General features: G+C 50.4%; 9 protein-coding genes across 9 annotated transcripts; 3 read left to right on the forward strand and 6 right to left on the reverse strand.

Annotated features, from left to right (window-relative positions):
• Positions 1-83: 83 nt before the first annotated feature.
• Positions 84-1,850, forward strand: N7508_004977 (origin of replication complex subunit 5 family protein; the record flags this gene model as incomplete). The annotated part of the gene is made up of 3 exons (XM_058463043.1): positions 84-170; positions 262-639; positions 711-1,850. 3 exons carry the CDS (start codon positions 84-86, stop codon positions 1,848-1,850), a joined length of 1,605 nt encoding a protein of 534 aa, XP_058319521.1.
• A 504-nt stretch (positions 1,851-2,354) lies between these two features.
• Positions 2,355-4,427, reverse strand: N7508_004978 (uncharacterized protein; the record flags this gene model as incomplete). Its single annotated transcript, XM_058463044.1, has 9 exons — positions 2,355-2,554; positions 2,631-2,805; positions 2,884-3,278; positions 3,335-3,429; positions 3,484-3,521; positions 3,575-3,642; positions 3,708-4,053; positions 4,105-4,208; positions 4,397-4,427. 9 exons carry the CDS (start codon positions 4,425-4,427, stop codon positions 2,355-2,357), a joined length of 1,452 nt encoding a protein of 483 aa, XP_058319522.1.
• A 1,178-nt stretch (positions 4,428-5,605) lies between these two features.
• N7508_004979 (plasma-membrane proton-efflux P-type ATPase) lies at positions 5,606-8,658 on the forward strand (the record flags this gene model as incomplete). Its single annotated transcript, XM_058463045.1, has 4 exons — positions 5,606-6,109; positions 6,177-6,407; positions 6,461-8,555; positions 8,612-8,658. The coding sequence occupies 4 exons, from the start codon at positions 5,606-5,608 to the stop codon at positions 8,656-8,658; spliced, it is 2,877 nt and encodes a 958-aa protein (XP_058319523.1).
• Positions 8,659-9,199: 541 nt separating this feature from the next.
• N7508_004980 (uncharacterized protein) lies at positions 9,200-10,206 on the reverse strand (the record flags this gene model as incomplete). The annotated part of the gene is made up of 2 exons (XM_058463046.1): positions 9,200-9,603; positions 9,669-10,206. 2 exons carry the CDS (start codon positions 10,204-10,206, stop codon positions 9,200-9,202), a joined length of 942 nt encoding a protein of 313 aa, XP_058319524.1.
• A 734-nt stretch (positions 10,207-10,940) lies between these two features.
• On the reverse strand, positions 10,941-12,322 carry N7508_004981 (MCT family MFS transporter; the record flags this gene model as incomplete). The annotated part of the gene is made up of 3 exons (XM_058463047.1): positions 10,941-11,903; positions 11,966-12,107; positions 12,162-12,322. 3 exons carry the CDS (start codon positions 12,320-12,322, stop codon positions 10,941-10,943), a joined length of 1,266 nt encoding a protein of 421 aa, XP_058319525.1.
• A 2,289-nt stretch (positions 12,323-14,611) lies between these two features.
• N7508_004982 (EF hand domain protein) lies at positions 14,612-18,801 on the reverse strand (the record flags this gene model as incomplete). The annotated part of the gene is made up of 5 exons (XM_058463048.1): positions 14,612-14,641; positions 14,691-17,986; positions 18,049-18,234; positions 18,291-18,414; positions 18,481-18,801. 5 exons carry the CDS (start codon positions 18,799-18,801, stop codon positions 14,612-14,614), a joined length of 3,957 nt encoding a protein of 1,318 aa, XP_058319526.1.
• Positions 18,802-20,119: 1,318 nt separating this feature from the next.
• Positions 20,120-21,840, reverse strand: N7508_004983 (tubulin alpha chain; the record flags this gene model as incomplete). The annotated part of the gene is made up of 6 exons (XM_058463049.1): positions 20,120-20,348; positions 20,404-21,358; positions 21,429-21,504; positions 21,603-21,629; positions 21,688-21,728; positions 21,816-21,840. The coding sequence occupies 6 exons, from the start codon at positions 21,838-21,840 to the stop codon at positions 20,120-20,122; spliced, it is 1,353 nt and encodes a 450-aa protein (XP_058319527.1).
• A 702-nt stretch (positions 21,841-22,542) lies between these two features.
• Positions 22,543-23,413, forward strand: N7508_004984 (uncharacterized protein; the record flags this gene model as incomplete). Its single annotated transcript, XM_058463050.1, has 2 exons — positions 22,543-22,836; positions 22,937-23,413. 2 exons carry the CDS (start codon positions 22,543-22,545, stop codon positions 23,411-23,413), a joined length of 771 nt encoding a protein of 256 aa, XP_058319528.1.
• Positions 23,414-24,040: 627 nt separating this feature from the next.
• erdS (aspartyl-tRNA synthetase, cytoplasmic) lies at positions 24,041-26,944 on the reverse strand (the record flags this gene model as incomplete). Its single annotated transcript, XM_058463051.1, has 1 exon — positions 24,041-26,944. One exon carries the CDS (start codon positions 26,942-26,944, stop codon positions 24,041-24,043), a length of 2,904 nt encoding a protein of 967 aa, XP_058319529.1.
• Between the last annotated feature and the right edge of the window lie 102 nt (positions 26,945-27,046).

The following is a 27,046-nucleotide window of genomic DNA, read 5'->3' on the forward strand; positions in this document are numbered from 1 at the left end:
TTTCCATCGGAGCTTCAATTTGCAACCTCCATTTGACATCAGATCATCCTGCAACACTGTAAGCAGGAAACCCCTGATCCTTGATGCTTCCAATTGAGGTTGGCCGCTCACTGGGCTCACAGTGGCCCTGCCGCGACGTCCAGGCGCGCCAGCTTGCCAGTCTTTTAAGTGTGAGTTTACGGTAGCAAGCCCGCGAGCTCCGCAATTCCACCGAAGCCATTTAGAAGGACATTTACTGACTTTGACTGTTGCTTGAAATAGCCTCATGTCCCTAGCCCCCCAACAATCGTTGTTCACGGCATCTCTGCGACCTGCAAATCCACTATACTCCGCGGTGTTCTCTCTACCCTTGAAGTGCCACACGCCATTATCCGCAGCTCGGAATGTATCACAGGCCGACACCTTCTGACGAAGATCCTCTGGAATACACTTGATGCCCTGGGCCAGAAGGAAGAGTGGGAGAAAGCCGGCAAGGGACGCTGCGAGCACATCAGTGGCCTGGCTGTTCTGCTGGAGGAGTGTTTGGCAGCGCGGACTTCCGATACCTCCAAGAAATTTGTCTTGGTGCTTGATGAGATTGACAAACAGCGAGAGGCGCCACACACCTTGCTGTCGGCGCTGGCACGGCTAGGAGAGATTGTAAGTAAACCGAGTGCTTTGCGCTGTTGTTACTTGTGGGAAATGTTGCGACTAACCTGTGCATTTGATAGATTCCTTCTCTCTGTGTCGTTCTTGTTCTCAGCTCAACACCGCGGCCCCTGTTCCTTCAAAGTGCTGCGGTTCCCCATATCAGCTTTCCTCCGTATACACGCAAGGAGGCCATTGATATTATCCTCACCTCCAATGCGCCGGTCGTTGATGGCCTGCCTGATGAGACTTCTCTTCGGGTATATCCATACTTCGTTTTTACGGTCTACGACTCCCTGATTGGACCGACGGCAGGCTCGATCCCAAACTTCAGATCTATCTGCGAAAGGCTATGGCCCAAATTCGTTGCGCCTGTGGTGAACGGAGAAGCACCTCCTGGAGGAAACACGGAGTGGGATTTCTCGAGATTGCTGGTCAAGAACAGATCAATCTTCCGGCACCAGGGCGAATCAGCGCTGGTGCACCGCATTGTGCCCGAAGAGACCTCGACAGCCATCACGAAACAAAAGACTCCATTGTCAAATGTCACCATGATGCCCTCAGCCCTCCCATCCCTCCCCTACTTCTCAACCCTCATCCTCACATCCGCATACCTAGCCTCCCACACCCCCCAGCGCCTAGATACAATCTTCTTTTCCAAATTCTCCTCATCCTCCCTCTCAGCCCGAAACAAGCGAGCCCACCACCGCCGCCGCCTGAAAGTCCTCTCCCAAGCGCAAGCAGAAGAAAGACAAGCAGCAAACGACGACCCTTCAACCCCAAACAAACGAGGAAAAGGAAAGCGCACAAAAACCCGCATTACAAAATCAACCCTCTCGTCCGCCTTCGCAACCTCCTCAGCCACGACCTCCGCTACAGGCAGTGGTTCCGGTATAACCGGCCCGTCAACAATCCTCACAGCCCGCTCTTTCCCTCTGGAACGTCTCCTAGCAATCTACCATGCCATCGACCCAAATCCACCCGCCACACCTCTCCGCGTTGCAGCAGTCGCGGATCGAATCTACGCTGAACTCGCTACACTTCGTCGTCTGCGTCTTGTTGTCCCTGCTGCTGGGCATAATGGTGCTGCTAGTAGTAGTGGAAATACTACTGCTGACGCGGGTGATAAATGGACTGTCAATGTCTCTGGGGAATGGGTTGGTGAGCTTGCTAAGGGTATCGGTGTCGAGGTTGGGGAGTGGCTTGCTGGTGGTTTGGATTGAATTGTTGGTTTTGGTTCTTTATGCATTTATTCTGCGGAGTGCTCCATTGTATTGCATTATCTCATATTACCTTGCGTTGCATTTTCCGTTGGGATTGCAATTTATACCCATGTTCATCTTTAAACTCGATCTTACTCATTTGTAAAATAGTAGACTCGAGTATTCCAGTTGTAAGAGTTAAATGCACCCTACGATTGCTCCCATTGAGGCGAGTCCAAGCGAACTTCTACCTCATCTCATGGGTAAATATGACAATATCAAGTGAAAGAAGTGAATATAGATTGCATGAAGGTCAGTACGTAAATTCTTTCAAATTATTGTAAAAACAAAAACTGAAAAAGCCCTCGGGCGCCGAAAGCCCCAGGGATGTGACCGAACAAAAATTAATCTGACAAGAAAAACCAAAGAGAAAAAGTCGCCGCAGGGAAACAGACCCACGAACCAGAAAACCGCAGGATATCACGCACGCCAAAAGACAACCCAGAATACTGAACGCCCTCCAAATCACCAGCTCCACTGATCTACAACGCCGTCAATGCCAACCAGCATACTCAGCGTCTCAGGTCCCTTCCACGCCGGGGAATCGTTGCCAGCCTCGAAGCTTACACAACTCGGAGTGGACTTGTACCTGTGCTGGCTAAGAGGGGAGGGAACCTGACGCCCGGTGTGGAGAGAGAAGACTTGGACGGTGTTGTCAGGCGAGGCTAAAGTCAAAAGTAAGTAAACAATTCATTCAAATGCAAGATAAGGATGACCTGATATATAGGTCAGGAAACATACGATTTGCAAGGAGTCCCAGATCTGGACTGATGTCTATAGTTGGCATTGGCAGTGGCAAATAGTTCTGGAAATGCAGGTAGGGCCGAGTCGCATCTGAGTTGGCGATCAGCGGCTTCTTGTGGCGCTCAATATCCTTAGCACCATTTGGAGCATAACGCAAGTCAAACATGTGCAGCTATTGTTTGTCAGTCAACATTCTAGGTATGATACGTAATTCATGGAAAGACAAGAAGGAAATGAGCTGCAAACATACATAACGAGGGCCAGCGGCGACGATTCGCCAGTCGTCCACCTTTCGAAGTTGCATGGCCGAGTCGGAGTGCTGGAAATGATTCGTGCTTGTGCCAGTTCGCAGGTCGTTGAAGAGAATGGCCCCGTTCTTCCGACCGGACATAATAACATCCTGGTTGAGCCATTCGACAGAAACAACACCGTTTTTATCGGGCCACCAGCGCTTCTTCATCCCGGGAAATCTCGGACCAGTTTCGATCTCGTGCTTCTTCATTAGCCAGCTGTTCTCGCCACCGTGGATGGTATGGAGGCCCTCTGAAGCGGCAATGGCGAAGACGGGATCTGTGGTTGAAGGGCATGCTGCAGTATCCCAGAAGGTCATTGGGTGCGCTGGGGTGATGCGAGTTGGTTGAGCAACTGAATGAGCTTGTATTAGCTTCGCTCTATAGGCGAGCTTGTGGGAGATGACGTACTTGTCGGCCAGTTATAGCCGCCATCGTTATCTGGAGCAGGAAGCCAGTGCATGGAGAAAAAGCACGCGCCATCTGGGCCGTCGTCCATTGTTGCCCTGGAGGTGTTAGTTGATAATCTGTATAATATTGACTTGGTTCGAAAAGCATACAGTAGACAGTCAGTTTGGCTGAGAGACATCGAGGCAAGCTAAAGAGGCTGTCAGTAACGTTGAAATTTCCATTGAGACTGGATTGACTGACCCGGTAAGGCTCCCTGAAGAGAAGACGCTCCATCGTGTGGTTGTAAGACCATTGCTCGTCTTCAATGTCTGGAAAGCAAACCCTGCTTGGTAGTAAGTATCGAGAACGGTTTGTTTATTTGAAAAAGATTCACTCACGAGACGGAGGATTCTTGTCCGCGAGCCATGCCTTGGAAACTGTATCAGTAACGTGAAAGCCAAGAATTTGGAGGGTAATTTACTGGCAATCAAAGTTCCAGAGCGTGGGTTGCGCACGACCTGTCGAATCGTGTTCGCCCTTGGGTAAGGCTCGAACTTGTGTAGTTCCTCTCGGTGCAGTTGGCTTGCTTGGAGACGGGAATACTTCTCACGCATTGCACCACCGGGCATCTCGAGCCCAATCTCTCGATGAACAGTGACCAGGGGCTGTGCCAAAGCGGCACCTCTGGTGACCATCTCATTGGCCGTGCGCTGAGCGAGTTCTTCCTTTCGCTTACGTCTCTGTATTCCCAGTTAGCGAACGGAAATATCATGAAGAGCTAGAAGAACTACGATCTGGTCGCTGGCCTTGCGCTTCAGCACCCTGGCAGAATATTGTGCACCGGGAGGGGCAACATGGTCAGCCTGGACCTGGAAATATTTCTTCTTATCCTCATCTAGAAATCAAAGAGGTGAGCGTTGGGACTTGGTGGAGAGGAAGAGTTGGGTAGAAAGCAAGTGCAGATCGCGATATATGAGAAAGAAATGAGACAATTCGATAGGAGAAAAAGTCGACATGTTGTGGTCTCACTTCCGATGGAGGGCTATACTGCAACTGAGGGCAAACAACTCAAGTCCGACTCACCATAATAGAAGCCAGGAATCTTTGGGGCCATGATGCTTGGCTCAAAACGCGGAGATTAATGAAGGCAACGTTATATCAGGATGCATGTAGGAAGGAATGAACAATGTACGGAGCGGCCATCGAGGTTTTATGCCGGCAAGATATTGCAATGATCAACAGTCTTCCTCTGTGCCTTTTGTGGGAAATCTATGGAGCAAGACCCCAACAAAGCAATTAATTTAAACAGCAGATTGAAGCAGAAGCCATCAATGTAAAAACTGCAAAGCCGAAGGCTTTGAAGTGACGTGAAGATATTAGTCAGCTTCCGCCTCAGGCGCCATTTTTGATCCGCCCTTGCCCTAACTTGAGGGGAGTTGGGGACCTTCCATCATCTTGCTCTTCCAAGTGTAGGTGAAGGAGTCTGTCCACAGAAAATACACTGAAGATATAGTATCCCCCGATGCAGCTTATCAAACACTAGAGTTGGAAGCAAGGCAGAAAAGCATTGCATTATCACATACATTCTAAAATATGAATCGCTTCTGGAAAGCCCATGTACTGATAATCGTGGGGATCTGTATTCGTTTAATATTTCTTGCTGTCGACGATCTGGGGATTGAAGTCCCAAGGCCCAAGTGAAAGATATTGCTTATGTCGTCGACAGGTCTGACTTTCCAGATTTGCCAGTCTTACGAGTCATTCAAGGTCTCGACGTGTTTGTCTAGTGCTATTGATGATTACAACCGGAAGGAAGCTGTACGGATGATTTTACCACTGGGTGCTCGAATATACTATACAGAGAGCATCCCAAACAAAGTCGATACATCATGTAATCCCATCAGAGACGATGTCTTTCAGGCATTGAAACTGCCGTTGGAGGCCGCCATTCTAGTGGTGTCTTCCATCGCTCCTTCGACTTCGATGTCGATTCTCCTTTTCTCCTCCCCCGCATACATCAACTGTATCTTCTTAAGCCCAAGAATTCCATCACTCTCGTGCGGTCGGAAAATTCATGCTACTTTGATGTGAGTTGTTCCTTTTTCTGTTTTGGGTCCATCTCCATGAGACCGGGGCACAATGGAGCAAGCAAAGCAGCATTCGATTTTTGAACTGGTTGCATGTTGTGACCAATTCATTTGCTCTGCAACACTCTCATCCCATGGACTGCAGCTGTCCGTCTTTTTTCGTGGATGCTAACTTTCTTCCAGTATCAGCAGCAGCTCGCCCAGCATGCCGAGGCCTGCGGTTGATCTATCGGATCCTCGCAACAGGGCGCTCCATAGCAACCCAGTCGAGAACTTCCATGGTGAAGAAGACAAGGTTGACAGCCTCAATGATCATGACAGCTTCCACGATCGCCTCTTTGACATCCCCAAGCATGCAGACGCCCTTGGCGGCGTTTCCCCCAAAGATGACCCCATTCCAAGCGATAATTCGAGCGTCCTCGGTCAGCTGGACCAGCCCGAAACCGAACAGTCTTTGAACTTCCTCATTGACGAGCTTGATGCGGAAGATGGCAAGGAGCCTGACCATGATGCGGCGTCAATCCATGCTGGCCATGCTCACGAAGTCTCTTATTCCTGGCTCGGTACCAGCCTCGAGGATGGTCTTAACAACGAGGAGGTGACTGTTCGACGCAAGAAGTACGGGTGGAATGTCATGAAGGAAGCCAAGAGAAACCACTTACTCAAGTTTCTTTCATTTTTTATGGGCCCAGTTCAATGGGTCATGGAGGTAAGCGACTCTTCTCCGATATGCCACGGTCGATAAACACATGCTGATCATATTCTTTTCCCCACAGGCTGCTGTCATACTTGCCGGTGGCTTGCAAGACTGGATCGACTTCGGTATCATTTGTGGCCTGCTTGTTCTCAACGCCACTGTCGGTTTCATTCAAGAGTACCATGCAGGCAACATCGTTGATACTCTCAAGAGGTCTCTTGCACTCCGAGCCCAAGTCATTCGCAATGGTCATCTGGTAGAGATAAATTCCGCGGAAGTTGTGGTCGGCGATGTGCTTCATGTAAAAGATGTGAGTGTATGAGGATCAATGTCACTGTGGCCAGCAACTTACATTTGCTTTAGGGCACGATTATTCCCGCCGACGGAAAACTTGAATCTCAAAACGCTTATATCCAGGTTGACCAGTCCAGCATCACGGGAGAGTCTCTTGCAGTCGATAAGCACAAAGGAGATGTTTGCTATGCTTCATCTGCCGTCAAGCGTGGGACTGGTTTGATGATTGTGACTGCCACCGGCGATCATACATACGTCGGAACTGCGGCTGCCCTGGTCAACAAGGCTTCCAATAACGTTGGACACTTCACTCAGGTGCTAAACGGGATGGCGCATATTCTGCTGATCTTCGTTATTCTCGCACTCCTTGTGATCTGGATTGCCAGCTATTATCGTTCGAATGGCATTGTACAGATACTAGAGTTTACCCTCGCAATCACCGTCATCGGAGTGCCAGTTGGTCTTCCTGTGGTAGTTACCACTACAATGGCTGTGGGTGCAGCTTACTTGGCCAATCGCAGAGCAATTGTGCAGAAGTTGTCAGCCATTGAGTCGCTAGCTGGTGTTGAAATTCTTTGTTCCGACAAAACAGGAACATTGACTCGGAACAAATTGACCCTTGGGGAGCCATATACAGTTACAGGGATGACAACAGAGGATCTGATGTTGACTGCGTGTCTGGCAGCAACTCGAAAGTCTGGCGGAATTGATGCCATCGACAAGGTGTTTCTCAGGGGTCTGCGCAGCTACCCATTGGCCATGTATCAGGTTCCTACGTACAGAACCATCGAGTTTATTCCATTCGATCCAGTTTCTAAGAAGGTTACCGCACTAGTGGAGAACCATGACGGGGAGCGAATGATCTGTGTCAAAGGAGCTCCGATGACAATCTTGCGAACGGTACAGGCAGAAACCACCCTTTGTCAGCCTTTCGTCGACGAGTATAAGGCAAAGGTTACAGAGTTTGCTGATAGAGGATTCCGTGCTCTGGGTGTTGCTCGCAAGCGCACCGACAAGCAATGGGAGATTCTAGGGATTGTGCCCTGCTCTGACCCGCCTCGTCATGACACTGCTAAAACGATCGCTGAAGCCCAAAATCTGGGTCTCTCCATCAAGATGCTCACCGGAGATGCAGTCGGCATTGCTCGTGAAACAGCTCGCAAACTTGGTCTGGGAACCAACATTTACAATGCTGAGCGCTTGGGCGTCACTGGCGCTGGCGAGATGCCTGGTTCTGAGGTCAATGACTTTGTTGAAGCTGCAGACGGATTTGCAGAAGTGTTCCCTCAACACAAGTACAGTGTGGTGGAGATTCTTCAGCGTCGTGGATACCTTGTGGCGATGACTGGTGACGGTGTGAATGACGCTGCCTCGCTCAAGAAGGCAGACACGGGCATTGCCGTTGAAGGTGCCTCTGATGCGGCTCGCTCTGCCGCTGACATTGTGTTCCTGGCGCCTGGTCTGTCCGCAATCATTGATGCCATCAAAATTTCTCGTCAGATCTTTCACCGTATGTACGCATATGTTGTTTATCGTATCGCCCTGTCAATTCATCTGGAGTTGTTCCTCGGTCTCTGGATGGTGATCATGAATGAAACTCTCGATCTGCGATTGATAGTCCTTCTCGCCATCTTTGCAGACATTGCGACGCTGGCCATTGCCTATGACAATGCCTCATATTCCCAGCTCCCAGTCAAATGGAATCAACCAAGGCTATGGGGTGAATCAATTGTTCTCGGAGTTATACTTGCTGCCGGAACCTGGGTAACTCTCGGTACCATGTTGCTGCAAGGCGAGGAAGGTGGTGTGATTCAAGGCTGGGGCTCACGGGATGAGGTCATTTTCCTGGAAATAACCCTAACCCAAAGCTGGCTGATTCTAGTCACTCGCATCACAGGGTCAATGTTTAGCAATCTTCCCTCAATTCTTCTCATTATTGCTGTTCTGGTTGTCGATGTGACCGGGTCTCTGATGGCTCACTTCGGCGCTTTCGGTACACCAACATCGGCACTGACTATCCTACGAGTCTGGATCCTATCCTTCGGGGTGGCTTCTGTCAACGCCATGGTCTATGTCCTACTACACAATTCTGAAAAGTTTGACAACCTCATGCATGGTCGCAGTCTCCGCAACAAGGGGAAGGATCGTTCCTGGGAGGACTTTGGTACGTTGAAACCAAATGTCCCTGAGTGCTTACCCCAGCGAACTAATGATCCAAAGGTCTCGCCATGCAGCGTATGGCAAACAAGCATGAAGGATCCACATGATGAGAACCGAAAAGGTTGACTTTCATGATGCTGACTCGTGCCCGATATGCTTGTTATCGATGCATTTTAACATGGACATATGATATTGAGAAAGGATATGGGATTCGGTACGGAAAGGAAAGGAAGGATTGCGTGAACTGAAGACCCCTCAGAAGGGTTTCTGCATATTTAGCTAGTATTCATAGACTTGGCGCTGAGCCAGAAAACTCAAGCATTTTACCCTTTTCTCTCCTTTTGTAGTTTTCTCTATCGGTTTCTGTAGGTCTTCTGCACAGGCTGTTGGTATAAACGCTGTACCTCGGCTTCCTCTCAATCTATTCCACAGGTTGGGCTCTATGAGAAATGCGCCTATGATTTCAATAACGGCATGGAACTAAAAAGAATTTCTGGTCTAAATTGTAGATAATGAGATGCAAAAAGGAAGATACATCGTAATCAATGAGAAAAAGAACATAACCCAAATATCCACAGCTCTCAGATGTCACGTCGAGATGATCGCACGATGGAAGTAATAGAGTCGACCTGGAACATTTCCAGTGAATTATTCGACCCCGTTATCCCAGCATGATAACCTACCATCGCAGGGCTTCACAGCCTCAAACAACTTCGCATCAAGAACCTGCTCTTCCTCCCGCTCATTGGCCCGATCCTTCATGCATCTCTGTTGCCTTCGATACATGCGCCAGAAGACAAGACTACCATGGATCTGCGCAGCCGAAAACGCAATATGCAGAAGTGGTGTCACAACCTTGAACGCGAGTCTCCACCGACTCCATAATGAGCCAAACAGCCACATGGTCACCACAGTCTCAGAGAGTGTCCCGAAAGCGGTTGAAAAGCAGGAGAGGAGAAAGACCCGACTGAGGAAATGGTGGCGTTTAGGAAAGACGCGGTAGAGGATGATAGCGATGTGAGGGAAGAATTCGGAGATGATATCGAAGGCACCTAACGCAGTTGTCAATTCCCCTGTCATGAACAACAGCTATCACAGCGATGAAAAGTAGGCATACCCCAGACAGTGCAAAGCACGAACTCAATATCGGCATCCGGTTCCCGGACAGATCTCAAACTGATAGCCACAGCCGTCTGCCCAATAAGGATGGTCCCGATATGATGCATGACAGCAACAGGAGACAATTGAACCCGGTAGATCAACTCAAAGATATACATCGCGATCAGCATCTGCGCCACAACAACGAGGATATCACCCAGAGTGACTCCCGAGCCGGGGGCATAGGCAGTTTGGAAGGTGGCTTTGCCGAAGGTAATGCAGATGAACGGGTATGCGGCCACGATGAAAATGATGATTTTGGTGAAACCGGCGATGTGGTGGTTGATGAAGCCGCGGCGGTTGAGCTCGCTCATTTCGGTGTAGATTGACCCGTAGGCGCGGCGGATGAGGAAGTTTTCCAAAATGTAGAAGCGCATTAGGAAGAATATCACTAGCGTTATGGATATTATGAGGGCTGAGAAGGGGGCCAGGATGGAGATTGGGCCTAGTTCTTTCTCTTTGAGGGCCACATGGTGTGTCCGGGGTGAATGCTGCATGTTTGCGTTTGTTCCTAACAATATGTTGCCGGGGAGGAGGGTTTCGGTGGCGGTTTCCTGGTGCATCAGGAGTGACGATGGCACAGATGGAAAGAGTGACGAGGCGGTGCCAATGAAGTTGGAGAAGTCGAGGTGTTGAAGGGCGCTGACCAGGGCCTAAGTATATGCCTGTGTTTCACAGACCTGGGGTGCGGCTCAGCTTTTGACCACAACTTGGGAAAAAGTACAGTTACATTGGTTAGTCTGACATTTACGAATTGCTTCCTTGGTCCTTTCGGTTCTTCTATTTTAATTTTGACTTCCCGATGTGGGAGACATTCGACCCAAAATGGCTCAACTTTTGCATACCAAATTAACTACAGGCCAAGCATTTTGCTCGAAGCTTGGCGGACGTTAACAAACACCGATTGGCTGCTGAATTCTCCATTCAGGGTCCAACACACACGTAGCACATGAGGGTGCTGTCTTCTTGCTTCAGGCAGCAGCGTATAATATTGTGATGCCTACTCAGCCCCACAAATTGAGCGTATAGAGTTTGAGGTATATCGAGCAACCAAGATCGCCCCTGAAAGAATACCAAAGTACCTCGGGAAGTATAGGAATTGAGTTGCCTGGAACTCGAACCACTCAACTGGCTAACTGGCTAAATCATCCTCGGCTAATAAAGCACGAAGAGAGGCTGTTTATAATCTAATTACTATCAACTATTACATAAGTTTCCCCATAAACCCCTTTCAAGCGGCGATTTTGGCTCCCGCAAAAACGGCTCGAGCCCCGAAAATAATGGCGCCTCCAACAATAGTCGCCACCCCAGCGAAAATGATAGCAGGGTGATATGACCCATAGCTATTGATCATAGCTCCGGAGATGGGCGTCCCAGTAAGCGTAGAGATACTCAATACTCCTAATGCCATTCCCATATACGAGCCAATCTCATTGGGCTTGCTCGCAGTCATAGCAATGGTAGCTGGAAATAGACCAATAACGGTTCCAGAAAAGAACCCAAACAACACCGAAAACGCAACCATTCCACCCTGGGATGTAACTCTCAGCCAACAAAATATCAGAATCGCGCAGACAATCGAGGCACCAGTCAAAGTATTGAATCGCCCAATCCGATTCGCCAATGCTCCACCAGAAAGTCGGCCGAAGAGGGATCCCGCATTCAAAATTGCAATGAGATAAAAGGACATGTCAATGCTGAGACCAATAGACTCCGCATACTCAGGGATATAAAAGAACGGAACAAAAAGACCCCAAAAGACCAAGAACAATCCCGAAATCTGCAAGTAATACTCCGGTTGTTTCCAAGCAGCAAGCAAGAACGGAGCCCCACTCTTCCTCTTAGGCGCATTCGATGTGATAACAGCACAGGAGATGATACTCAATGCCAGCATTAGAAATCCCAAAACGCGAACGGACCACCCGAATCCAAGGCTTGATTTGTTGAGCATGCGATTCAAGGCAATAGGGAAGATCACGCCTGCCAGGGAGGATCCACTAGACGCAATGCCCATTGCGATTGGTCGTTTTTGGAAGAAGTATTGGTTTATGGCTGTCACGGCTGGGGTATATGTCAGGCCGTTTGTGAGGCCGCCGAGGACGCCTTGCGCTAGGATGAATTGGTAGTATTCGGTGCAGAGGGAGGTGAGCATGACGGAGGCGACGAAGAGTATTGAGCATGGAATTAGGATGACCTTCATATAACAGTCAGATTGTTTGTTCGTATGGATGAGATGTACGTATACAGTGTACATACCTTTGGACCGTAGCGATCCATCATCGGGCCGGAAATTAGGCCACCGGAGAACATGAAGAAGGCTTGGAGGGAACCGATCCATGCAATGTTTGATTCACTTTGATTGCTGAGAAATGTGACTTTGTAGTACGATTCGTAGATTCTGTTGGGTGTTTTAGTATGAACCACCACTCAACGAACTTGTTGGCGGACTTACCCAAAAGCATTGATATATCCAAATGTGTTGAACATCACACACCAGCCACTTAGCACTGTAAGCCAACCTTTGATACCTCCTTCGGGAAAAGATGGTTTGGTTGGCACCTCTGTTGTTCTGGAGTCTTCTGAGGATTCCAAGGCCTTTTCCGTGTTGCTCATTGTGTATCAGTGGAAAAGAAGAAGCTTGAGATATTTGGGATGTATTAAAATTGACGATGGTAATAGGTTGTCTTTAAATATCCCCATCTGAAGCGAAAACCTTGTCAAGGAGTTATATAGTCTGCAAAGTTGTATAGATGACCTTGGCAGGGCTCGGGACGTTCCGAAAGGGGAAATCAAGCTGAAATGGGTAAGTCCGAGAAAAGAGAAAATCCCCGTCGGCTTCAACGTTGTCTGATGTTCCCCGAGCTTCTCGATCTCCGAGCCTTGGCGAAATGGAAAATGGAAAGAATACGCACTGTAGACAACCATTGTCTAGAAAAGGTATGCAGTAGATGAAGAGTAAAAATACATGCAAACTTACACAGACTATCGGGGAGGAATGGAAGATCTGGGATTGAAAGAGGGCGCCCCAGACATGGGCGTAGAGGCCTGAAGATAGCAACTGTGAGCATCTGGGTTCCTATTCACACAGCAATACATACTTATTTCAAGTATAAGCGATAGAATATAGAAGCTTTCGCATTCCCAAGTCATCGGGTTCAGGACCACCTAATCCGTCTAAATTCCGTCTATAGAAGTGGAGTCCGATATCTGTAATCATGCGATTGGCCTAACAATGTCATTTTGAGGAGCTCGTCTTCTAGTCAAAGATACAAACCATTCCAGTATAGAGCCAGCCTTCACTGCCTTTTTCGATGGCACATTGTCGACCGCCAAGAATCAAGAGTCCTCGGTTAGTTCAAATACTGGGCTTGTCCTGCTCCTCTCAACGAGCAAGAGCTGCTTCGCCTTGTGCATAAAATGCTTTCCCCTTTCTAGGCTAGCAAGCTTCGGATTGCCATCTTTAGTATGACGAGATGCGTGTGCGAAGACGCGTTCAAAGGAATGGTGAGAAGCAGGGGCCACCCAATGCTAAATCGCGATAGAAGCCTGCAAGTCAGCACATATCTTCTCAACTGAGCAACAAAGCTGACTTACGCCAGCGATAGACACAATTCTGCTGCTGTGCCTGCCACGTCCAATAGATCTGCAAAAATGTCTTGCACGCATCCAGATCAGCATCAGTATATTGCTGAATATTATTAAGAGCAGCCTTCTCCAAGGACTCCTCAAATCGGGCATTAAAGGAGAGGCATTTGCGATGATAATTTTCACTGGCCTTGCACTCCTGGCCTTCAGCACTGGGAACTTGCGCTAAGGGTTTTTTTTTTTTTTCTTTCAACAGGGTCCAGAGGATGGAACCTTGACGTGGCACCATAAAGCTGCAATATCAAAATATCAATACCTTGTACACCAAGTATAGAAGCACAAGTAAAGAAATTCGGTATGACACTGAACGGGAAACCGATGCAGAAATATGAAGGCACATGCAAGAAGACATACCGTGCCGTGTTCACCAACACTAAAATACGCAAGTTTCCCAAGCGGCGAATCCTCACTCCCCAAATTCTTCTCCTCATTAAAAGTCTATACAACACGACGCTTAGACTGATGAAGCCGTTGAACCAGATGCACATTGTAAATGGAACTTTCTTTGTAGTTGCAGAGTTCCTTTGCTTTAAGACAGTTCGCACAGTTCGGTTTCTTGCCGTCGCATTTGATTTTCCGCCGTCAGCAGATTAGGCATGCGAACCCGTACCGGCGGGGCGGCTTCCCTTGGACTTTTTTCATGGTGTGCTATAGTTTCTGCATGACGTTAGGAGATGTCGGAAGTTTGCAGTCTTAGGCTCGCAGGGTCAAAGCTTAATCTGGCCCTAGGCGGGTCTTTGGTCTTTTCAGCCCTACAACTTACTATGAAGCATCACGATGCAGTACTAGCCAATTCCTTTGCGAAATCCTCGAAAGGAGTGTACCATTTCATGCATTATTTGGTCCCTAACTTATCCTCTCTTTTTTCGCCTCTTTTCGCCCATTTCCGGGTGCTTCGGGTCAATCGATTAGATCATATAAAGGGGTGGGAAAGGACTTATGTCCCTGCTGTAGTACGATGAGAGAAAGCTGATTACTGTAAACTCGATTATGGATTATCGTTAACTACACTACACAAGTAAAACACAAGAAATCCTTGTTCTGGGCAGATTGGCGGCGCACCCAAAGATCCAATGTAAACAGGAAAGAGACAAGCGATATACACAGCGCTGGAGTCAAAAAGGGAAATATCGATGCAAGAGGGCCCCCGCTTGTGGGTCATCAGGTCCAGTGGGGGGCTCATGAAAGACAGTGGTAAAAGCAGAGTATGTGGGTGAGATATGTGCAGTAGGAAAGAAAGGTGAAAGTGGGTCATGATCAAGTTCTCGAGGTCAAGTGATCCGCAGCCTGGGATAAAGTCAGCAATGCTCATTCAAAAGTGTAGTAGATTAATCACCTTGTCAAGGTTGTAGTCGAACTTCTCGAGGGCATCGAGGGATTCGTCGCGTGTGAAGCCCATGCCAGTCAGACGCTGGAGTATCAGGTCATCCTCGCCAGAGTCGGTGTTGAGGGCCCATCCGGGCTGCTTGGACTTATCCTCGGCGGATTCTTCGCCGGTGGATGCCTTGGCGTTGTCAAGGGGGGCAAAAAGCGCGTCCCACTCGTGCGCAGCGGGCTGGGCATCGCCTCCAGCTGTTGATAGAGCGGGTTGAGGGGTTGAGGCGTGGACGTTGTTGTCAAAAGAGAAGAAGTCGGATGAACCGGCCTGGCCAACATCACCTGAGCCTGTGTGTTGCTTCTGGGCTGGGGAGTCAAAGGAGAAATCAAAGTCATTTGTGTTCTTGGCTTGGGTTTCCGGTTCATCATCATCATCATCTGCTTCAGTCGCGGGTGCAAGGTTCATTCCAGCGAAAGCTGCGTCAAAGTCTGGTCCTCCCACCTTCGCTCCTCCGGCTGGAATTACAGTCTCTGCGGGAGCGTCATGTGCGGACTCATTAGCGACAACTGGTGCTCCAGTGGTGTGGTCGACTGAATGAGGCGCATCAGGGAAAGCAGTAGGATCAGCACGTTCGGGCAAGAGACCATCGAACTGAGGAGGAAGGTGAATGCTGTCTTCCTTGGGTGTCTCATAGCCAGGGGGACTCTGCTGAGCCTCAGCGCTTGGAGGCTGGGACGAAGGGACAGACGCTCCAGGTGCAGGGAAAGCAGCCAACTGAGCGGCGTCGATGGAGTCCTGGTGGGTCTCCTTCTTAGGCACTGCAGGGGTGAAATTGTCATCGAATCCAAAGGGACCTTCGTCGTCGGAGCTTTCATCATCGTCATCATCGTGGTGAAGCTCCTGGATTGGAGGGAACTCAGAAGGGCCAGCTGAGGCGGCACCGTTCGTCTTCTCAGCTCCGGGTCCTTGCTTCATAGAGGCGAAAGCCTCCTCAAAGTCATTTCCCTGCTGAGACTCTGACCGCTTGTGAGCCTTACTTCCAAATAACTCATCGAAACTCAAGTCTTTGCTACCCTGAGCTTGCTCCTCGGTGGTAGGAGATGTGGCAGTTTCGGGTTGCTCAGTCGATAATACAGGGACCTCGGGAAATTTCGAGGCATCTGGTACCTCCTCGAATGGAGATCTAGCCGGGGTTCCTTCAACGGTGGAGTTTGGTGCACGGCTATAGTCACTAGACTCCGTCACAGATGGGGCGCCTTGATCACTGGTAGCCTGAGAAGGAGTACCAAAACCAGATGTCTCAGGGCCGCCGCCAAAGCGACTTCCGGGAGGGGAGACCATGGTCGACGAAGTCAAAGACTGGGTGTCGTTGAACTGCAGGAAGTTCGGGGTGAGCTGTCGAGACTGGCTCGGCGGTGGGGGCTCAGACAAGGCGCCGGGGAATGATCCGGGCAGGGCTCCAGGAGGTGGAGAGACTGATGGAGTCGGCACACCGGAAGTCACAGGAGATTTAGCTGTGGTCAGCGGGGACTCGGAGCGGAATGAAGTGGGCGGTGCGCCAGCAGCAGAGGGTGCGAATGTCTGGCCAAAAAGGCTGTCGAATGCCTTTTGCTGGTCGTTGGAAACATTAGGCGAGCGGGCCTGTTCATTTGCACTGTCCGTTCGTCGGAAAAAAGGATTCGTGTTCTGGCTGGTGGATGATACAGCAGGGCTGGCCACCTCCGGCACGCTGTGGACAGGAGTCACGTCATCAACAGACAGGGGAGTTTCTCTTCCAACTTCGTCAATTTCACCCTGAATCTTGTCCCGTTCGCCCTCAACGGTTGACAACTGCTTCTTGTTGATTGCAACCAGGCCCTTCTGCTGACGAGCATCAGAGCGAGCCTTCTCCAGCGCAGGCTTAAGCTGCGCAACCTGGGCATTAGCCTGGCGGATCTTCTCCTTCAGGCTATTATTCTCCTGCTGGTCAGAAGCCAAAGCTGTCGAGACGTTGGTATATTGGTTGTGCAAGTCTTGACGGCTGCCCTCGATAAGTGCATATTGCTGCTGCAGCTTCTCGGTCTCCGCCTTGGAAGCTTTGAGACGCTCCTCAAGTGCCTTGAAGTTAGTGACTTCTTGCTCATACATCGACCGCGCTTGGGCAAGGCGTGCCTCAAAGTCGCGCTTCTGCTGGGAAGACTGGGTAATGTTCTGCTCAGCAGAAGTTCGCTTCTCCTGTACGTTGTGCATTTCCTTGGCGAGAGTACCAATCTGGTTTGACAGGTTCGCGAGCTCAGTAGTCTCCTGGTTCAGCTTGTTTGTCTCCTCGGGGTCATTATCGCCAAGGAGATCGTCCGATGGAGGTGGGGGGGATCGAACTGTGGGTGTGCCTGCAGATGCACCGGTCATCTGGGGCTGCAGACTCTGGCCGAATGACGAACTAGGAATAAAAGGCTTGAATGTGTTTGAAGCGGTCTGAGGAGACGCTCTAGAGCTAGGCGAGCCAGGAGTGTGGAATGCGGGGTTGGAGCCTCCCGTAGACTGGGGCATTTGAGGCTGGGCAAACGGCTGCACGGGAGAATCAAGTCCAAACAAGTCATCGGCTGCAGATCTTACTGCAGGTGTGGGCGCCGGAGGAGGAGTAGGGGCTGCCATGGGTGGTGGCACCGGTGCCTGACGGCGCATGTTGGGTGGAATCAGGGCAGGCGGAACAACTTGAGGAAGTGGCTCCTTGCCGCTTCGTTGCAATCTGACCAGGTACATAGCCACGGCAAACTCCTCCCGGCTGAGCTGGCCGTCTGCATCGATATCCGCAAGGTCCCAGATCTGAGCAAGAGTCTCCTCGGGGAGCTGAGCCTTCATGAAGAAGCCAACAGCTTGGTCGCCAGTGATCGTTCCGACCTTACCTGTGTCGACGGTCTCGAAGATGGTGTCGAAGTGCGCCTTCTCCTGAGGAGTGATCAACCAGTCGCTTCCGGTAACCTGGGCAGAAATACCTCCAAACGGCGGGCGGTTGGTCGCACTCATGGGGCTGGCGGTTCGCTGGGGGCCCGTGAATTGTTTAGGTATGGCAGGGACGGGAGGAACCTCGGGTCTTGCGCCAAAAGATCCGCGAGCAGATCCTCGTCGAGATGCGGCTTCGTAAAGACCGGGTGGCAGGGTCGCGGGGATGCCGCGCAGAGCGCCGGATTTATATGAAGTGAGGAGATGCATGGCAATGGTGAACTCAGTGGCATCCAAGGCGCCGCGCTGCTTGGTGTCCGACAAGAACCAAATACGACCCAGGACCTCATTTGGAAGGCGGGCGCGCTCAAAGATCTGTTTCGCGATTTCGCCTATAAATTGAAATGGGTATGTTAGAAATGCCCAACATTCGCAACATTGAAGGACGACGTACCTGAGATCACGCCATTGTTGACATCTGACTTCTCAAACAGCGAGACGAACTTATTAGCATCATCAGGCTGCAGAGGCGGGACTCGAATAGGCGGGCCAGCACCAGGCGGGGGGCTAATGGTGCCAGATTCAGGAATCGGAGCGGAAGCATCGACGACGATGCCATCAAAGCGCGGCAAAGGACCAGCTATACAACAAATCCAGAATCAGTATTCCAACTCTCCAAAAGGTATAATTACTCACTTTGCAAAGCCAATTCATCTGAGGGGGCCCGACCAGCTTGCGCATGTCCAATAAGTCGTAGAACAATGCCAAAGCCGGACGGAGTCAGGAGACCCCTGTTCTCTTTATCTGCAATTTGCCATATCTGCGTCCAATGTAATTAGCAACGAAGCTCTGCATGAGATTCAGCAAACTTGTAACGCCCACATACCAATCCAAGTGTATCCGGCGATAGGTGCGTCTTCTCGAAGAACGGAACGGCGATTTCGCCAGTGATAACGCCGAGGTTGGTAGTATCGGCCGCCTGGAAAAGCTGATAAAAGACTCGCTTTTCCTCCGGCGTGAGATTGAGGTTCGGATGCCGTTGTGCTACAGCAGACAAGTTAGACCCACGGCGTTGCGCAAAGGGAACAGGTGCATATGAAAGGAAGGGAAGGGGAGGGGGGCGGGTTGACCATGGCGGAGGCCGGCGGGACTTCTCCTGAGAAGCACCGAAGCTCTTTTGCCATTGCTTGGAGGTCTGGCTGGGCATGTGGAAGTGTACTCACAAGTATCAGCCATTGCTGTGTCCTAGGAGGAGCTTAACTCCCCTCCTTCCAATGAGTTCACTATCGTTGGGGGCCTGGAGGTCAAGGAGACACGGGGTACCGTCAGCTTAGTGAATGTGATGGGACATGAACTAAGCGCGAGATCTGGGAGGGTGAGGGCAGGGAATATAGATAAATCCCAAGCTCCAAGGAGGAAATAGACTTCAGGAGGAATGGGGAGAGAGGCTGGAGTCGATGTCGTAAGGAGGGTTCCTGGGGTCCCAAAGGCGGTCAGTTAACTTTAGCGCCCATTCCAAGATTGACTGCAATAATATTGGGGATTATATTTGATTTTGCTTTGTTTAAGCTATATCTTTGACTTGTCAAGGCTCACCATTCCAATATACCTTTGTCTGCCATTCTGCCAAGTTGGTGGTTGCCCTGATCTGCTGTGCATGACGCGCATCTATATACTTGAACCAAACTCTTACAAATAGCACCCCAGCAGATAGTGACAACACGAAGTGAAATCAGATGAATTTGCGGGGCTTAAAAAATCAAAGATTGAGCAAAATGATTGATATAAGGTATCTTGATATAAGTGAAGAAAGGTAGATCCTTGGTAGCAATTCAGAATATATATCCTAGGTGAGTCGAGAACTCACCATTGAAAGACAACCAGGACTAAATTAGCACTGAAACACAGTTCGAACATACCCAACACATCATATAGATAGTGTCTATCAAAATTTACAGAAATAAACACCAGATGCACTTACTAGAATACCAAATGCCGCCGTATCCAGGGGATAGCTCCAATATAGGACCGATCCACAGACGTCAGTTACGCTGACACCAGCGACAGTAGTATGCGGTCCCGATGCAGGGCAGATATATAGATCTACAATCAGACCCCCTTGTTTCTGGAACAGCAACGGATCCTGGAAGCCGGGAAAATACAAGAGCAAGGGGAACAGTCAAGTCAACCGGGACCGGGGCCGGCTGAAACTGACGATTGATAAAATAGTCATACGAAGGATACATTGAAAGAACGACGAGGATACCAAAGTAAGTACAATCGCAAAATCCCGCTACGAGGATGGAACGGGGGAAATTTCATCGCTGCTTCAGGGATATTAAAGATATATCGAACAACAAAGCCAGAAAATCATCGGCAGCAAAACTTATGTTCCCATCTATTTGCAAACAGCCCGATAGACGCGGGAAGAAGACCAAACTTAAAAACCTAGCATTGGTCCCCAAACCAACGCGTACAAGTCAAATAGCCAAGAGCCACAAAGTCGGTCACAAAACATCCCTAATCTAGTACTCGGGCTCCAGCTCCTCGTCACCTTCGAGGGAATCGGAGGCAACCTCCTCGTAGTCACGCTCGAGAGCAGCGAGATCCTCACGGGCCTCGGAGAACTCACCCTCCTCCATACCCTCACCAACGTACCAGTGGACGAAGGCACGCTTGGAGTACATGAGGTCGAACTTGTGGTCGAGAGCGGACCAGGCCTCGGCGATAGCGGTGGTGTTGGACAGCATGCAGCTATGTATGGATTAGCATCAACAATTGAAGAAAATGGCAGGACGAAAAAACTTACACAGCACGGTTGAGATTGGCGAGGTCGCCGTTGGGGACCTGCTGGGGAGGCTGGTAGCAGATACCGAGCTTGAATCCAGTAGGGCACCAGTCGACGAACTGGATGGTGCGCTTGGTCTTGAGTGTGGCAACAGCGGCGTGGGCGTCCTTGGGGACGACATCACCACGGTAGAGCAGACAGGTGGCCATGTACTTGCCGTTACGGGGGTCACACTTGACCATCTGGTTGTGGGGCTCGAAGCAGTTGGAGGTGATCTCGGTGACCGAGTGGGCCTCGTGGGCGGCCTTGTCGGCGGAGATGATGGGAGAGTAGGCGACCAGAGGGAAGTGGATACGGGGGTAGGGCACCAAGTTGGTCTGGAACTCATTCAAGTCGACGTTGAGGGAACCGTCGAAGCGCAGGGAAGCAGTAATGGAGGAAACAACCTGAGCGATCAGGCGGTTCAGGTTCTCGTAGCTGGGGCGCTCAATGCCGAGGTTACGGCGGCAGATATCGTAGATAGCCTCGTTGTCAACCATGAAGGAGCAGTCGGAGTGCTCCAGGGTGGTGTGGGTGGTCAGGATGGAGTTGTAAGGCTCAACAACGGCGGTAGCGTTCTGAGGGGCGGGGTAGACACAGAACTCCAGCTTGGACTTCTTGCCGTAGTCGACGGACAGACGCTCCATCAGCAGAGCACCGAAACCGGAACCGGTACCACCACCGAAGGAGTGGAAGACCAAGAATCCCTGGAGACCGGCACAAGAGTCGGCAACACGACGAACACGGTCGAGGACCTCATCAATCATCTCCTTACCAACGGTGTAGTGACCACGGGCGTAGTTGTTGGAGGCATCCTCCTTGCCAGTGATCATCTGCTCAGGGTGGAAGAGCGAACGGTAGGTACCGGTGCGGACCTCATCGACAACGTTGGGCTCGAGATCGGCGTAGATGGTACGGGGAACGTACTTGCCCTGACCTGGTGGGGGAAGTTAGAAACGGAAATTCCCACGCGGGGGAACATGGAAAAAAAAAATCAATTTTCATACCAGTCTCAGAGAAGAAAGTGCTGAAGCCGTGGTCGGGATCGGCCTTCTTGCGCTCCTCAGTGAGGAATCCATCGGGCTATCAATATGGTTAGTGCCCCCTCTAGAAAATAGGGGTACGGCTGCCCGAGTCGACATTGGGCGCCCCCCACGAGTTTGATTTGTATTCCAACATACCTGGATACCATGCTCCAGACAGTACAGCTAGAAAATCATGCCTGTCAGTATCATCGAAATTTGTCGGTCAATTGTGGGTATTTACCTCCCAGCAGGAGTTGGCGATCTGGCAACCGGCCTGGCCGACTATAGAGAAGAATCATGTCAGCGCGTCATTCCATCGAAATTATCAAGGTAAACATTGAGTAGAAATGATGGGAGTCCTCGACATACCGTTCAAACTGATAATCTCACGCATTGTGATTCTGGTGTTTTGAGGCTAAAAAATCAGGAGAGGGGAACCCAAAACAACAAACGCGGTGGTCTGATTCAGAGGGTCAGTCAAAGAAGGGGGCGGGGGAGGTGGTGGAGGGGGTAGAATACCTGAAGAATGGAGGAATGGACGAGAAGATGTCGAAAGGAAAACACAAGTCGACAGAAATGTTGTGGAGGAGGAGCGTCTGTGCTGTACAGGGGGGAAGTTCATTGTTGATCCGTTCGTTGGGTCGCGTCAGCCCTTCTGATTGGCTGAGGCCCGCCTGCTCTCTGCGCTGCCTCACCGCCTCGATAGTCCCGTGATGCCACGTGACTGGCCGAGGATATCGAGGTCGGACTGTATATCTATTTCATCATCACTGATCAGGTCTCAATTAAAAAGCTACCGAGTTTTACCGTGATATAATAACCCTGTGAGATCTCATACGGTGCCAAGTGCCAACACCAAATACTCGGTCAAGCGGGACCCACACCGCACATCCTGGACATTCACCACTCACCTGATAAGCCACACCAATAACCCAATATCAGTACAGTATATCCTCTTTCTATAAACATACACAACTAACAATTCCCAGCCCAACATTTCACAAAAAAAAAAGTGCACGTACAGTGAATAAAGGGCCAAGAAAACCACGTCACATCCAAACCTGCAATCTGCAACCTGCACGGCAGAGCTATCACCATGCTCCAGGTCCTCACCCTGGGCTTGATACTGTCCCTGTTCACAGCAGTAGTCCACGCAAACGTGGAAAAAAACATTTTTCTAGCTCCCCCAGAAACAACAATTCCATCAGAGCAGCCAGACCTCGACGACCTAGGTCTAGAGCGGCTATCACCTCAAAATCCCATAGTGCGCACCCGACTCAATGCATCATTCCCAACAACCGATGCACCAAATGGTGTGGAATCATGGTTCTTCCTGGAGAACCTGAATCCAGGGCAGCGGTATGAAGTGCGGGTTTGTTGGTTAGCGACTGTAAGAATCCCCTTCCCCAACCGTGGCATTATGATACATCATATATGTAAAACAAATCCAAAAAGACAAAAAAAGAACGGCCAAAAGTTAACAACGTCAGCAACCAACATCCTTCACCCTATCAACATACCCCCTCAACCAAACAATCTCCAACAAGACCCTCCTAAGCTCCCTAAGCATCTACACAAACGCTCGCCTAGCAAGTCTAGACAACGAACTGCAATCAAACAGCATCCAAAGACACACCATCCGTCCACCCAGCAAAAAAGGCGGAAATGACCCGTTAGACCCATCTCCAACAAGCGACTCAGTTCTATTCCTGCGGATCCACGCCGCGGCTGATTACTTCAGCACTGATGCTGCATTGATGCGTGATGTACCGGCTGTAGCGGTTGATGTTATTCTTGATCCGTTTTTGATGAATGTTTTCCCGCGGTCGCTTGTGCCGACTGCGTTGTGGATATTGGCTGTTGCTTTGCTTGCTGCTGTTGTTTCTAAATGGGTTGCCGGGGAGGTTGGGAGGGTTGTTGAGGATGCGCGGGGGCAGAGTGTTCTTGAGGATATGAAGAAGAAATAGGGTTGAGCTTGGTTGATTGGATGGATGGGGTGGGATTGTATTATTAGTTTGGTTGTTATGAGATTATTGGTGGGATTGTATGTACTGTATGATTTTGTTCAATACAATTATCAATGAGACTTGCGATATGGAAGGAATGTACTGAGTAGTTAGGGGGATGTGAACCCATTTGAAGAAGCTACTTACAGAGAAAAAGTGATGATGGAATAGTACTGTCAACACTCATATATCAAGAACAAATTCCTACAAAGAATTCAGACCGATGTCAAAAGGCAGGAAATGGAAAAAATTCATAGGCGATTTTGGCTAGCATGATAGAAAAACTCAATGCCAATCGCCAGAACAAGAAATCAAACATACAGACATGGGGGATACATGATTCATAACATAAAGGGGGAATAAAAAATAAGTATGGGCAGCGTGTATGGAGAGACGAGTCAAAGAAAAGCAAGAACCCTTATAATGAACGCCGTAGATCAGCCAGCTCTTCCTCTTCTTTACTCTAAACGTCCACATCATCATAGATGGCAATATGTGGCAGTATATCCATAGCCACAGACATCGAGATCCGAAAGATTAGACCAATGAAGCTCATCAAATTAAAATTTCGAGTGCTGTAGCCGTAAATTAATCCTCGAAGAAGTTCAGGATAGCACGGATACCCTTGGAGCCAAGACCGTGGGCAGGGTAAGAGATGTACAACGGGTCCTCGGTGGCACCGAGCTTAGCGCGGAACTCACTCTTGCGAACAAGGTGGAATTGCTTAGCGAGGGCTTCGTAGGTGTGCTCCAGCATCTTGACCTTGGTACCGTGCATGTTATGGCCGGGGATAAGCTGGGAGGTGGCGCCAGCGCCGAAGGTGAGGCCCTTGACACCGCTCTTGGCGGCGGTCTGGATGGCGTGGGTGACAATGTATTCGATGACACCGTTGGGAGCGCCGGGAAAGTCCAGACTGTACTTCACTTGCATGCCATGGGAAGGAGACAGCATGGCCAATGCGACAAAGGCACAGATGTTGCCTTCCTTGTCCTGGGCGTAGAAGTACCAGCGGTGGTCGGAATCGCACCATGGCCGAATCTCTGAGAGGTGGACTTGTGTTCCCTTGCGGTTGGACAGCCATTCGCTGATGCGCTCGTCAATCTTCTTGCGGATGTCATCTGGGACCATCTCGCCTTGGTTGAAGGTAACCAATTTGATGCCCTCATTTTCAGCGCGACGGAGCTTGCGAGAGATCTCGCCGTCAGAGGCAGCCTGGTTGCGCGAGGGGTCGACACGCTCCTCAGCAATACAAGACAAACTGCGCCAGCCGAGTCGTTCACCCAGAATGGTCTCAACTTCTGGTGAACAGAGAATCCACACGGGTTTGAACTTGGTTTCACGGCGCATCCACTGCAAGAATTGAGTGATGGTGCGTGTGTATTGCTTGGGGTCACACGCTGGGTTGCCGGGGATAACAGCGTAGTTATTGGAGCTGGGAACGTAGGCGACGGCTGCACCAGTGGTCATGTCACGCCAGATCTTGAACCGCTCATCGAGCCAAGAAGTTGAGGTGGCATCACCGTAGTTGGCAATCAGCTCCTCCAGCGGCTGCAGCTCGCTAACATCGGAAGCCACGCGAGCCTTGTGCTCGCGTTGCCATGGTGGCTCAATGGTCGATGATTCAGGGTGGCGGAGCTTCTCTCCGACGTGTTTCGCTGGCAAACTCTTAGGATCACGGTGGAAGAGTGAGGTCAGACGAATGTTGCCCAGCTTCAAAATCAACATGACAATTCGCTCGAGACCAACACCGGCACCGGCATGAGGGGGAGCACCCCAACGGAAGCCCTCGAGATATTCCTCCATATCTTCTGGGTTGATACCCACGCGGCGCATGTTTTCCTCGAGCATGTGAGGCTCATGGATACGTTGACCACCTGAGACAATCTCCTGTCCACGAATGAACATGTCGAATGAGTTGGTGAATTTATCATTTTCAGCGTCGGGCATCGTATAGAATGGACGTGCGTCACGGGGGAACTTGTCAAGGACATAGTAATCGGTACCATACTGCTCCTTGACAAGCTCACCTAGGCGAATCTCATCACGAGTGGACAAGTCCTCATCCAGAGGCAACAATTCACCTTCTTCGCTTCGCCAGCCCGAGTCATTCAGCATTTTGATACCATCAGTGAAGCGAATAATAGGCGTCTCATCTAGCCACACGATGTCCTCTGAAGGAAACTGGTGCTTGACAAGCTCCACCTCGCGGCGGTACTTAGAATAGAGACCTTTCAAAATGTTCTTGATGACAGCATCAAGGGTCTCAAGCATCTCATGGTAGTGCTCATTGATTGCCATCTCGATATCCAATCCAGTATATTCTGTCAGATGACGGTGAGTGTTGGAGTTCTCGGCACGGAAAACGGCACCAATCTCATAAACACGGCCGAAATCGGCAGCAATGGCCATCTGCTTTGCCAATTGAGGGGACTGGGCTAGGAATGCAGGGCGACCAAAGTAGTTGACCTGGAAGACACTGGCTCCAGATTCAGTGGCAGCACCTTGCAACTTGGGGGTATGGATTTCGATGAACTCGCGCTCGTCCAGGGCGGAACGGAACAGATTGCAAGTGGCCGACTGAACACGGAAGATAGATTGTGAGGTTGCTGTGCGCAGGTCGAGGATTCGATTGGCCAGACGTGTCCGGTCAGGAATATGGTTGCGACGACCCTCAACCTTGTCTTCTTCAGTGGTCCGAATCTCAGCCTCGTAAACGCTGAAGGGGACAGGCTCCTCGCGACGAACGAGAAGATGAACAGAGTCAATGGCCAGCTCGACATCATGAATCGAGCAGCCAAGCACAGGAACCTCGGGCTTTTGCACTGTACCGCGGACGGTGACGAAAGACCCCACACGGAGGTGCTCCACCCACTGGATCATGGCAATGGATGAGACACCCGGGCGTTCATGCAGAACACCCTGGAAGGTGCCTAGCTGCTGACGGAACACTAGGAACACGAGCTTGGCACTCATGCGACGCACCACATGCAGTCGGGCTGTGAAGAAGACCTGCTGCCCCACCATGGCAGGGGTGATCTCATCGATCGCAGTGCGCACTTCTCGGGGACGCACGGCGGACTGCATCAAGGGAAGCTCGCCATAGCGAGACTTCATATCAGCAGTCTCTTCGGCTGCCGCTTTAGCGATCTCTTCTTCCTTGCGGCGGTGATCGGTCTCGGAGAACATCTCCTCACTGAGACGACTGCGCTCACTGCGCCGGTGTTGACGGACCAACCGCTTCTGCTGGTTCTTGCTCAAGGTACCGCTGGAGGAGTCATCAGAGAAGTCCTCAGAGGAAGAGACATAATCATTCTTATCGCGTAAGAAGTTGCCGAGAATGCTGCGACGAGGGGACGCGGTGGGGGAGCCGGAGCGGGACGTAGAGGTACGAATCCTGGGAGTGAGGGCAGTACGAATGTTGGAGCCAGACGAGTCATCCTCGCCGCCCATATGCCCCCTAATGGCCTTGGAGAGAGCACGTTTAATCGACATATTGAGCAATGCCTAGGACATGTGAAGGAGAGAAGGGGTCAAAGTTGAGGTGGGGTGGAAATGGCTGGAACCCTGGAAGCGGCGTTCAATAGTAAGCAAGGA

This window comes from Penicillium antarcticum, assembly GCF_028974205.1.
Source record: "Penicillium antarcticum strain IBT 31339 chromosome Unknown utg000005l_segment0_segment0, whole genome shotgun sequence".
Taxonomy (NCBI): domain Eukaryota; kingdom Fungi; phylum Ascomycota; class Eurotiomycetes; order Eurotiales; family Aspergillaceae; genus Penicillium; species Penicillium antarcticum.